This window comes from Cimex lectularius, unplaced genomic scaffold (assembly GCF_000648675.2).
Source record: "Cimex lectularius strain Harlan isolate CLEC.00 unplaced genomic scaffold, Clec_2.1 scaffold95, whole genome shotgun sequence".
In the NCBI taxonomy this organism is placed as follows: Eukaryota; Metazoa; Arthropoda; class Insecta; order Hemiptera; family Cimicidae; genus Cimex; species Cimex lectularius.
This window is the reverse complement of record NW_019392779.1, coordinates 539,563-552,523: the sequence shown is the minus strand read 5'-3', so window position 1 is coordinate 552,523 and position 12,961 is coordinate 539,563. Positions and strand designations below refer to the sequence as shown.

The window sequence follows — 12,961 nt, the reverse complement described above, 5'->3', positions numbered from 1 at the left end:
CTGTCAGCGACATTAAATTTTATGCAAGGTGATTAGTGACCGTTAATTGATAATTATTCAGAAATCGTGAGATGCGGTCTGGTGTGATGTAGGTTTCAGAAAAACATTTTCTTTATCGTGCCATTTTCTATTATTTTCTGTATATATAAATTTTATATTTACCCATCATCAATGTTAAATTTATCTAGGCAATTGAAATTTTTAAATTTTCTCAACCATTTCAGATTTGTGTTCTCATAATATTTGCTTTGTTCTGTCTTAAATTTATTTTGCAATAAATAAATTGAACACCTGATCCTGGTGTCTTAAATTGAGATCTCTGTGTTGGCTGTGGGGTGTTGAGCCAGAAATTTGTTCATTAACGATCATTTTGGTCAATCTGTACTCACCCAGTCAGTCTGTCAGACAGGTCGACTGTCAACCAACCCAGCAAGCCACCAACCAAAATGATCATTAACTAAACTTTAGGTTCATCACCCCACAGGCAACAGAGATAAATCATGCCTATGTCTGACAGTACAGCATTTTTATAATGTGTCCTAATTTTTAATAGCAACTGTTTACAATGCAGCACAACTGTTTTGCACTTTGTTTCTTAATTTCCCACTTTTTATTTTTCATAGGGTCAAAAAGCACATCCTGAACCTATATAATTAAAATATATATGTTACTGCTATGTTGGAATTTCACAAGAACAAGTTTCTTATATAGCTTGTCATCTATATATATTTTTTAAGCCCTAAAGGCATCGGAAAAATTAAAATGATTGTTTTACATTATAACTTATTTAAATTTATTGTTTATGTTTATAAATATTATTAATATAACAAGGAGATTTTATAAATTACTAACTAAAAACAAGACAATTGATTTTCTCAAAAGTGTTTATTATTTGTGTGTGGGCAGGATGTGTTCCTACCCATATTATTCTTTTTGGGTTTTAATGAAATGCTTGTAGTTTGTTCCTAACAAAGAGCATCCATGAGAGTCTTCCAATTGTTGCACGTCATCGTTTCCCTTCATTGTTGCAATTCTTCATTCTTCACTTACTTTAGAAAGTTCGTTCATCTAATAATCATATCTCATCAGCCATTCATTGTCAAGTTGTTTGCGTGATGTTTCTTTAGCTTGTTCGAGAATTGCTTAAGTTTTGCAGCATGGTGGAGGAGGGCAGCAAGGCGGCGGTGGAGGACAACAAGGTGGAGGGCATTTCGGAGGGCATGGCGGTGGGCAACAAGGCGGAGGTGGGCAACATGGAGGGGGTGGGCAACAAGGTGGAGGCTTGCAGCAAGGGGGTGGAGGCTTACAGCATGGTGGAGGTGGTTTGCAGCAAGGTGGTGGGGGTTTACAGCAAGGTGGTGGTTTGCAACAAGGCGGTGGGGGCTTGCAGCAAGGCGGAGGCTTGCAACAAGGTGGTGGTGGTGGTGGTGGTGTACAACATTTTGGAGGTTCACAGCATTTTGGTGGTTCTGTGCAACATTTTTTGTCTCCAAACAAAGCCCTCAGAAAGTCGAATGTACCATTGTACCTTTTTCCATTATTTCCACGTATTATCGAACCATTAAATACTCCACTTCTCATAATTCTTGCATCGCTTGTTGTCAAAGATGAGTTACATCTTTTTGGTTCTTGCAATGACTTTTTAGCCGCTGATCTATTAAAGATGTTACGTACACCCATCATCTTATGTACTGGTTTAATTGAATGAGTCAGCTTGTTCCATTTTTTCAAAAGACTTCTCACTGACCAATGATTATGAATTAATCCTCTTTCCACAATTGAATGGCCCAGCCCTCTACTGTTATTTACCACATGTCGGGAACCTTTAAGAAGTTGTTTCGAAAGAATAGTTATGTCCCCAAAAGATTTCTGAAAAAATAATATAAGGTTTAATTAATTTTTAACTAACTAACAAGTAAAATATTTAATTCAGGATTTCTGATAGTTGTGTTGATCTTAGATGCCATCCTGTAAGTTGTTTCAATGTGTGACTTTTTGCAATATACAGTTGCATTGGAAACAGTTACCATTAAGCCTAGTACAACTATTATTTTAAGTAAATATACTTTCATCATCATATTGATAATACTATTTATGGTTACATGGAGAAGTGTGAACTTTTTCTATGAATAAATATTGATTACTTAATTTATACTAAAACAAGCTAATGATATTCAAAATAAAATAATTTCCACTTATGTGTTTATTTGGTGTCAGTTTTCAAACACACTGTGATAAGGGTGTTTTTTAAAAGTCTTCTTTTCTTGAAAATTTTGTATCTTTTTTATTTAAATTTTACTTCCTCATTATAATATCTTTTTTTACATATTTCTTCATATTATTCCATTTTAGTTGTAACTCCGATCTCGTGTGAAAATTATGTAGTAGTATTTTTATTATCACCATTTTTTATAGAATTTCTAGAGAGAATGTTTAATTTCCGTTGTTTAATCAAACTATGTCAAGTTTGGGCTCGATTTTACTAGAAGAGGATGCCAGTGTGCTACTTAGTATGGTACTTGTTGAATGGCATCTTGAAACTTGACAGCATGAAGGGCATCTTGTTGTAAGAGAGTAGCATTGTGAACAAAATCTTGGAGGTGGTTTACATGGTGGACGACCTTTCGGAAGTGGACAACATTCTGTGGTTTTTGGTACATGGCAACATTTTGGTGGAGGGCATTTTGGCGGGCAACATGGTGGTGGTGGGCAACATGGAGGAGGAGGGCATTTTGGTGGGCAACATGGAGGGGGAGGGCATTTTGGTGGGCAACATGGAGGAGGAGGGCATTTTGGTGGGCAACATGGAGGGGGAGGGCATTTTGGTGGGCAACATGGAGGGGGAGGGCATTTTGGTGGGCAACATGGAGGGGGAGGGCATTTTGGTGGGCAACATGGAGGGGGAGGGCATTTTGGTGGGCAACATGGAGGGGGAGGGCATTTTGGTGGGCAACATGGAGGGGGAGGGCATTTTGGTGGGCAACATGGAGGGGGAGGGCATTTTGGTGGGCAACATGGAGGGGGAGGGCAAGGTGGTGGTGGTGGTGGTGGGCAACATTTTGGAGGGCATGGTGGAGGTGTGCAACATGATGAAGGGCATTTTGGAGGGCAACATGGAGGAGGGGGGCAACATTTTGGAGGACATGGGGGAGGAGGGCATGAAGGTGGGCAACATGATGGTGGTGGGCAACATTTTGGAGGGCACGGTGGTGGACAGCATTTGGGAGGGCATGGAGGTGGGCAACATGGTGGTGGTGGGCAGCACTTTGGAGGGCATGGTGGTGGTGGGCAACATTTTGGAGGGCAAGGTGGTGGGCAACATGGTGGTGGTGTGCAACATTTTGGTGGGCACGGTGGTGGGCAGCATTTTGGAGGGCAACATGGTGGTGGTGTGCAACATTTTGGTGGGCACGGTGGTGGGCAGCATTTTGGAGGACATGGTGGTGGGCAGCAATTCTCTGGTGGTGGGCAGCAATTCTCTGGTGGTGGGCAACAAGGTGGAGGGCATTTTGGTGGGCAACATGGTGGGGGTGAACAACATTTAGGCTTTATGGTAAAACAGCAGGTAGACTTTGCTCTTGATATTGATGGGCAGCATGGTCGCATAACACAACACTTCAAAGAGCAACTTGATTCTTGGCAGCATTCTATTTGTTTTGCCAAAGGGTGCACAACACTACACTTTCCACTTGCATCTTCTGTTTTCATAAGATTTCTTATCAAGTCATACGTGCCGCTGTACTTTCTTCCCAATTCTTCTGTAGCATTTATTTGTAGAATACTACCACCCTTTAAAAATTTTCTGTAACTACTGCTATTTGTACTCAGATTGATGGAATTTTGCTTTTTTATGCAGCTTAATATCTTCCTTTCCAAAAATGTTTGGCGGGATGAAAATAAATTCCTGCATGCCGATTCCCCCAAATGTGCAAGTTTACTTAGCTTACGCTTCCCTAAAAGGCCAAAAAACAATCGGCTATCCATATTTGCTGTTGTTATTCCTCTTTTATCATATGATAGCAAATGTTGAATTTAAAGGAAGTTCTTTTGAGACCAAACAAAGACTCCATATACTGTTCTGTAAAAAAATTATTGACTTTTATTATAGTAGTAATCTGAGCTATTAGGAAATAACACAGTGAATGAAATTGATTTTTTATTTAAAAAAACTACCGGGCTCATATTGGATGATTTTCTTAATATCAACTTCCTTCATCCCCAGTTGCCACTCCTAAAATGACAAAACTCAAAATATACAGTGGAAACTCAAAATTAAAAATCCAATTGTTAAATAACGGTAACCTGTTTCCCAAACTCCACCATATGACATGCGAACTCAAAATTAGCTTTCCAACTGTAATTGTTATTAATACACTGGAATATACTATTTAAAATAATCCACAAGTGCACCATTTGTTTTATTTGGTAACTGTATCTGTGTGCATATATATTCAGCCTAAATTTGACTGCTAACAATTCAATGAGTTTTTGTTTTCTATTTGCTTAATAATAATGAATACTAATTTATTTCTATAACACTTGCATAATTTATTACCGCAGTCATTAATAAATGATGAACATGAAAGACAAATTCATGCGTAAAGACCCAAATACTGTCTATTTTCATTGTACTAATTTCTAATTTAACAAAACTCACTATTACGTACTTAAAGTTTTTTTTTTTTAATCCTTAAAGTTAAGCCTTAATATAAATCGAAAGCATAATAACTGAAATAAAAATTTTAAAAAATGTCTCATTCTGAACATCTGATACTGCTTAAATGATGCTTATAAATTCAAAAAAAGATCGTTGAACGTTTTATTAACACTATTATTAATTTTATGACACATTGAACAACTTCATTACAAATTAATCAACTTTTGAAACGCCAATGAAATTTTCATAAAGCATATTACAATTTGGTATTTAGAAAAAAAAGTTACACATTACCATGTTTCCAGATAGCCCTTTCCCCAGAGAATATGCCTACCACGTCTTCTTCATCACTTTCTTACAAATGCTCCATGCAACAAATTTTATATTATCATGTTGTGTTTGTGTGAAATTAGTGTCACTGTTTGAACATCATATTATTAAAGTATTTTTTATTTTTACATTTTACTATTAATAAAAACAAATGTTTATTATTTTTTAAACAATCTGGATGGCACCTTCAATTTTCACATTGTGATATTTTGTTTCATTTTAATAACTTTATGAAATTGTAGCTTGGTAGGAGTTAGTAGTTTTAAAAATCAAGTTTTTTAAAAATTGTTTGTTTAAAAATTACTATTTTGTTTTAATAGTGTTAAAATACTCAGCTAAGGTCATAAAATATTTTGTAACCTTGTGCCAAATCTTTATTTATCTAATAAAGCATGTCATGTAATAAAAGTTTATATATATATATATATATATATATATTTGCTTAAAGCATTTATAACTTTTATTGAACATTTGTAATGGACGGATTTTAGTCATTTAAGAATATTCAAAACATGTATTTTTCTTAATGTAGTACACAATCAATAAACCCACTTTTATTAGGTGTTGTGCAACCTGAATAAATCTTCTTATAGAAATAAAAATTTTCCTTAAGATACACTTATTATTCCCTCAATGTATTAATAACACGCACATCTATAGATTGTAAATAAAACAATTCTGGTTGATGCAAGAATAAATTGGAGAAATTTCAAAACGAGCCCGCATGTGTCCAAATTGTAGAAAAAGTTTTGCTCAATATGTATCATTCTTTGACTCAATATGACCAGTGAGTAGAAACTACAGCTGGTTTGGAAATGTGATTGTCTGCAGTAGTGTTTATTTTTTGTAGAAAAGGGGGTTTTATACTTTTTTTAAAGATTTTAAGATTGAGTGTATTTATATTAGAAATTGTGTATTAATTTAGTAATATAAAATTTAGAGGTCTGATGCAAAATATTGAGTACCTCATTGGGCATCAACCCTCAATTGGTTTTATTGTTTCAGCTTTTAAGGTTTATAAATTTAACTCAGTTGGGTAGACGAGATCTATCACACGTCCATTCTACATTACAATTGTATTGGATCCTGATGAAGAAGATTCCTCAAAACCTTGATGAAGGAACTGAGTGTTTTTCTTTCTTTTCTTGTTTTTATTGTATTCATTTGTATATAGAAAAGGTTGAATTTTAAGAGAAAAAAGTGTTAATACAAGTTTAGGTAGAAAACTGCATGCATTGGAGGCTGAACCAACCTAGCTTTGGTTTGCAGGGCAGATAAGATCAAGGTTTGAGCCTGGACTACATAAAACACTGTGCAATTGTGAGTTCATTCCAAACCAGGGAATTTTTTCAGTTGTAACTTAAAAGAAATATACATTAAATAAAATAGTTTTACATTTTTTTTATTTAAGTTTGTTGGTTAAGAAGAGCAACATGGAGGTGGTTGGCATGGTGGGTCTTTTGGAGGTTTGCAGCATGGTGGTGGAGGCGGGCAGCACTTTGGAGGCGGTGGTGGAACACAGCATTTAGGAGGTGGAGGGCAACATTTTGGTGGTGGTGCTGGTGGAGGAGGGCAAGGCACAGGGAGGCACTTAAGGTTGGGAGGAGGAGGGTAACATAATGTAGGTTGTGGTGGAGGGCATTTAGGGCATGGAGGAGGTACAGGTGGGAGTTTAGGTGGACAGCATTTCTGAGGTGGAGGAGGTGGTGGACAAGGTAGTGGGCAATTTTTCATTGGAGGTGGAGAGGGACATGCTGGAACAGGCATTGGGCAACATTTTGGTTGAGGTGGTGGCAGGTATGGCTTAGGAGGAGGAGGTGGACAGCATATTGGGGGTGGGGGTGGCGGAAGCGGGCATTTAACAGGGGGTGGGCAACACTCCATTAATGGTGGTGGTGGAGGGCAGCATTTTGGTGGTGGCGGAGGTGGGCAAGGCTTTACAGGAGGGCAAGGGGGTGCCTTTAGTCTCATGCAACGTGGGGGTGGCAACTGGTTGCATTTCTCTGGACAGCAGTTCCCTCGTTTTCCTAAAAGATTCACAACACCCCTTTCTGGATTTTCTTCACAGCCAAATGTACTGTTGCATCTCCTAGTTTGTTTAATGTTTGCAAACTGACAGGCGCTGATCCCCTTACAATTATTTCTTTCGTTGATGTTCATTGAAACCCCACTGATATATTTTTGAAAACTGCTGTTTAACTTATTACACCAGGACAATGGATTGAAGGTTGATAAACTTTTCCATGTCGATTTTCCAAAAACTCTAGTAAACTTATTCATCCTGATCCAATACTTCGTCCTCGATCAGTTCCGCAACCTCTGCAACAACAAAAAAAAACATGAAAAAACAATAAATTCTATTTATTACAAAAATTTACCAGAATCTGGTCAGATTGTTATTGCCTTTTTATCTCCTCAATTTTAACAGCATAGATTTTCACTTGTAATTTATAATCCATAGGGACAATTTTTGCAAAATCAGCAAGATGCCGTCCCTCCCTTGCTTTGGGCTTCCACTTTCACCTGAGTGCAGTCAGCCTCGACAATTTTCCAGCCACCACTTTCACATTGCAATTTTATGTTTTTTAATTTTCAATCATATTATTGAAACAACTTGTCCATATTTTATTTATAATAAAACAAATGTTATTTTATTAAAAAAAAAAAAAAAAAAACATTTTTTTTCTAAATAACGCTTTATGTACAAAATACAAGTTGTATTAATTTTATAATTATTACGCAACGAAATTAACAAGTAGGAATTATTGCTTCTAAGTCTGACCTAAATAATTCAGATAGTAGTGCAAACCATTTCTTCTTTCTTATGGAAAATAAATTATTTTTTACAGTAACAGACCGAATCATATTATTATATGCAATTCAATCAGACCTAAGGAGGTGGTCCACTATAGCCCTCAATAAAGGATTGGGATTTTTTGAAGTATAAATGGCCTGAAAAGACCAAGAAGTACCATTGATTACATAAAATAGTAGTATTATGTTTGGTTGTACTATAGTAGTGTATTGAGTATAATATAGTAATTATTTTTTATGTAAAGTTGATTGACAGCTACTATTCACATTATATTTTGACGCTAAACTGTATGACAGTGTTGAATAATTCTAATGCATGTTCTTAAAGAAGCTGTTTTGCCTCTTTTGCCCGTCAAGTTTGTACCGTCTATTGATAGGAGAATGAGGTAAATGGCGATAGTAGCTTAGGTCTTACGAGAGAGCGATATACATTAATAGAAACGATAGATACTCCTTCAACCTGATGATGAGTGTTTAATGCTTGAAATCCAGATTGTTGAAAACAACAAACTGTGAGTAAGAACTCACTTTTAAAAACGTCAATGCATTAATGTTAATTATTTATTTTATTTAAAGGGGGGGGGGTAGAGACACCCTTTTTTCCACAGGTACAAAATGTAAAAAATATAACAGTTTACTAAGTAAATTAAAATTTACAATGAGATAACAAAATTGAAAATGTATAAAGAATAGAAAAGTACCTTTATACAATTTAAAAGAAATAACAATTGAAGAAACGATATAATAATGTAAAACTAAAATATAATTATATATGAAATTAACAATCAAATTGTTTTGACAATAGTAACAATCATAATAAAAAATCAATCAATGTAATAATATAATAAAATACTTAAATATAACTAAGAATACGTGGAATACATAATATATTATGACTGAAATATAAGGAAAGGAAGTGAAGGTAGTGAGTGATTTAGAGGACAGGTTTTAAAGGATTTCTGAACCGGTCGAGGGTTGTTTTGTTTCCAGAGCAGTCCATTGGTAGGATAATGGTACAGGTAGTTGGAAAAGTGAAGAAGAGTGAGCAGGATTGGGTTCATTTAGTGGGTATGAGGAAATTTATTAGCTCATGTAACTCAGGGTAGTATATCTTGTTAAAAAGTTTATACAAGAACGGAGCTTCGAGTGAGGTACATGGAGATTCAAGTGAAATTAAACTTAGTGCTGCTACAGGATGTCAATTGGAACAATATAATAGGATATAACCAATTTACTGCAGCCTATCCACCTAAGGAATTTGCTTTAATAATTTAATGTAGGTATTTGTGTGGGGAACAGATAACAGAGTGGAAATGGACGCAGGAAATGTACAAGAGATACAGGAGGGATTAAAATCCTTTGAGTAGCATCAGGTGAAGAATAATAATTTGTCTGCTCTATTGGCTAATACTTTGATACGATGATTAAAGGAGAGAATCCAAGCTTGATGAAACAAATGTACTGTCTGAATGGTTTGTGAAAAATATGATTCGTGTGGTATTGAGAATTCAATTGAATAATAAAATTATTCATGGATTGAATTAAGTCCAGCCCAGGGGACTTGTAGAAATGGATAATTTGTTTTAGGGAATAATTGTTTTTGCAACAAAGTCATCACCTGAAGAATTTAGTCCTTCTAGTGTCAACCAGATGACGTTCATCGAGCATGATGATAATCAGTCTCCACGTGACGACCACGTGATTGGCAAGTAGATATTTGTTGTCGTTATTCAAATGCGAATTTAATATTTTCGAGTTTGTTGCTGTATGAAATTAAGTTTGATTTGTGTTATTTAAGCCTATGTGAAGATTTTTTCCTAGGTTTTTCAAAAATTGGCGCTTTCCCGTTCGCAACACGAGAAGTTAAATATACTTAATTTGTACTTTTAACCACCCTGCCTTTATAAAGGAAAATTTCCATTTAAGGAAAAAGCAGAATAAGAGATTTTTTTGTTAATAATAAAAAAAAAATTCGTGATCATCTTGTACATCGTCGGAGTATAGGCGGACCAAGAGGGATAAGGTCAAATCAGCAGGGTAGTGCAGTTTGGATCATGTGTTGAAGCCGAAAAAGCCGTGAAAGGCCGAGGTTTCTTCAGTAGACCCGAAAAAATACCATTTATTGTCTAACCGGTCGGTTTCTCTTTCCTCCGTAATTTATTTCCTCCACAAAAGAAGAAATGGCATTGTGCCTGAGGTCATTATCCAACAAACTGGTGCCGGCGGTGCAGACCATCCCTTCATACTTAGTCCAGGCTCAGGACAACAAATTGCAGACTTTCCATGGCAGTATAGGCAATGTAAGCAGGTTTTTTTAAAAATTTAAATTAGATACTAGATCATGTTTATTGTTGAGGTGAATTATGTATTATATACCATGACTATATTTAGCCTAAAAGAACGATCTAGAACATCCCAAGGTGCAAGTTGACTACTAACCAATTTTTTACTTTTCCAGCCATTAACAATCTCAATAGTTATATACTAGATACATTATTAAGAAATTTTAAGATTAAAGAGGGTGTTAGAAGTCTGGTTAAATAGTTTTGGATTAAAATGAAAGATCTGACAGGTTTTGGAAGTAGACAAGACTTGTTGCCTTCATGCAGTTGCATTCCAATTATACTTTTTATCTATGGTCCTTCGCTAGTGTTACATGCAGGATTCGAACCCAATACCTTCGACTCAATACCCCGCTGTTCTAACCACTTGAGCTGTATTGGCTTCAATCCACTCGGGCACCAACTTCAACTCAAACAACCTTTTAAATTTTCCCTCTTTTTCCTATATCTTAAAATGTAAATCAGGATTCTATTTTCAGCGACTTATGAAGTCCAGTGTACCATCTAGTTAGGGTCCAGAGTTGTCATTATCAACTCATAAAATGTTATTTTTCTGCATAGAGATGTTCTTGTGAAAATTAGTGAGTTCTGCTAAGGTAAAGGACTTGTTACATTTCATACATTTTGTTTTAGGTTAAGTGCAAAGTGTGCAGAAAGGATGGCGAGATACCAATGCTTCGCAAGGAAAGGTGGAAGGAGGATTTCTTGCCGTTTGGAAATCTGGACCGACTGGACTTATATAAATCGTACAGCTTTCCCGAACCCCGTCTAGCAGGCTGTACTGAATCCAGAGTGCACATGGAGAATGCGGAGCTTTCTGAAGTCAAAGTGGCGTCAGTACCCGACCCTGAGACGAAAAATATTGATGGCCCGACAGCAGAACAGCTCGAGAAGATTTATCTCACCTTGTCAAAGATGGTAAATTTTAAAATGCCACTGGGTTTATTTCAATTGTGACACCATTTGTTTTCTAGTTACCAGAATTGTTCACGACACAACACGATTACTCAATATATCACAAAGACTTGATTTTTGAAAACAACATACGAGGCGTGAGGACAGTGTAAGTTTTATTTGGTACAAACCTGCTATTTTAATTTGTTTGACATTAAAAATAAACATTTCAGAGGCCTGCACTATTACATAAAACAAATAGCTCTACTCAAATTAATAGGCCATTTCAAATTTGCTTACATTAAACTTGAAGTTTTAAAAATTACAAGGCATCCTGAAGACAACTCAGTCAAAGTTAGATGGAGGATTAGAGGCGTATCTAGCTTACGAGTAAGTTAATGATTTTTATTATTAATGTAAAATAATTTATGGATTTATTTTCGTGGATAATTTTAGGTCATACTAACATTTTGGAAAATTAAATTATGGGCGTTAAAAAGTTCATTGGAAAGTCCAGAATCGTAAGTATTCTACTTGATATTTATGAACATTTTCCCTTTTATTTGTATGTGGTTAATTTTTTTCTTAGTTTTATTTATTTCTATTTTAATTTCCATTTATTTTGTACAATAGTTGGTTCGATGGATTTTCCACTTTTTACGTCGGTTCTGATGGAGTTATCCACAAGCATGTCGTAGATAAAGTAAGTTCATTCCACCATATCAGTTCATTTTTTATTCTGATTTATTTACTTATTTTTTAATTTAAGGTAATGCCTTCGAGTAATGAGGAAATAGTCAAACCGGCGACCCTCGGGGCGAAACTAGCCCTTCTCTTCGGCCTGACGATATCAAGGCAAGGGCTTTCCAGTCTCAATGCACTATTTTTCAAGTTTTTCAAGCAGAAGAATGCTTCTAGCCCCACTGGGAATATGACATGCAATTCTAGTTAAGAAGTCTAGCACGAAGACATAGGATCAAAATTAACTTATTTCTAGCTGTTTACGTACATCTTTCTTTTTTTTTAGAATTGATGTGACAAACATGAACTTTGATTTCAAATTAACAATATTCAACAACAATTGGCTGATATATGTAATTTTTTTACAGCAGCACAAATGTAGTATTATCGTAGACATGAGTCAAAAATGTCACTTTCATGATTTAAAAAAATCCGTTAATGTATATTTGTTGTTAAATAAATAACTTCTTACTCTACTTGCTCTTTATTTATTGTAAAAAGATTACCTTATTACATATATAGACAAAAAAATTTTTTAAAGATTTTAATAGTTTTTCTTATCCTGAATTTCACAAGGACTTAATTATCAATAGATTAATTTTTTTGGCAAATTTTTACAAGCTTAGTGTGAAAGGGCGTAAAGGATGTAATTATACATAGATGAGCTGAAATTTCCAAGTAATTCCTAGAAATTAAGTTTTCACAACATTTCAACCTTAATATTAATCAATCGTAAGGCAGCAAAGATGTTTTTAAAATTTAGTGCTTTAAAATTTCATTGTGTGAAGAATCAAATAATATTTAAGAAGAAAGATGATTTTTGTACTGTTTGAGATTGTGGAAATTTGATTTCTGCCTAACAGATCTAACCTACGAGTCAGGCCACCTATCAGCAGTGCTCTTGATGAATATTAAAGTTAAATTGATATTTTAAAGAATATATTATTGTTTTGTACATTTTACTATGTTTTATAATAATTATTTTCATTCATTATACTTTTTATCTAAGGTCTTGGTTGAGATGTAAAGCTAGTATCACAAACTGGATTCGAACCCACAACCTTCAGCTCAATATACTGCTGCTTTAACGCTTTTAATCACTTGAGCTATCATGGCTCAATTTATGGATTATTATTTTATCTAGGAGCCGGCCTCTTTATAACCTGTGCACCGTGACAGGTGC

General features: G+C 35.2%; 3 protein-coding genes across 3 annotated transcripts; 1 reads left to right on the top strand and 2 right to left on the bottom strand.

The window, feature by feature from the left end:
- Nucleotides 1-2,185: 2,185 nt before the first annotated feature.
- Nucleotides 2,186-5,187, bottom strand: LOC106667831 (keratin-associated protein 10-7-like). Its single transcript, XM_024227730.1, has 3 exons — nt 4,952-5,187; nt 4,174-4,231; nt 2,186-4,078 (listed from the first exon to the last, which is right to left on the bottom strand). Exon 3 carries the CDS (start codon nt 3,982-3,984, stop codon nt 2,452-2,454), a length of 1,533 nt encoding a protein of 510 aa, XP_024083498.1. The 5' UTR covers nt 3,985-4,078; nt 4,174-4,231; nt 4,952-5,187; the 3' UTR covers nt 2,186-2,451.
- Nucleotides 5,188-6,368: 1,181 nt separating this feature from the next.
- Nucleotides 6,369-7,612, bottom strand: LOC106667858 (leucine-rich repeat extensin-like protein 3). The gene is made up of 2 exons (XM_014396084.1): nt 7,366-7,612; nt 6,369-7,306 (listed from the first exon to the last, which is right to left on the bottom strand). Exon 2 carries the CDS (start codon nt 7,265-7,267, stop codon nt 6,407-6,409), a length of 861 nt encoding a protein of 286 aa, XP_014251570.1. The 5' UTR covers nt 7,268-7,306; nt 7,366-7,612; the 3' UTR covers nt 6,369-6,406.
- A 1,873-nt stretch (nt 7,613-9,485) lies between these two features.
- LOC106667872 (uncharacterized protein C6orf136) lies at nt 9,486-12,075 on the top strand. Its single transcript, XM_014396103.2, has 7 exons — nt 9,486-10,101; nt 10,777-11,061; nt 11,118-11,206; nt 11,271-11,427; nt 11,494-11,558; nt 11,671-11,740; nt 11,807-12,075. The coding sequence occupies exons 1-7, from the start codon at nt 9,982-9,984 to the stop codon at nt 11,987-11,989; spliced, it is 969 nt and encodes a 322-aa protein (XP_014251589.1). The 5' UTR covers nt 9,486-9,981; the 3' UTR covers nt 11,990-12,075.
- Nucleotides 12,076-12,961: the final 886 nt, after the last annotated feature.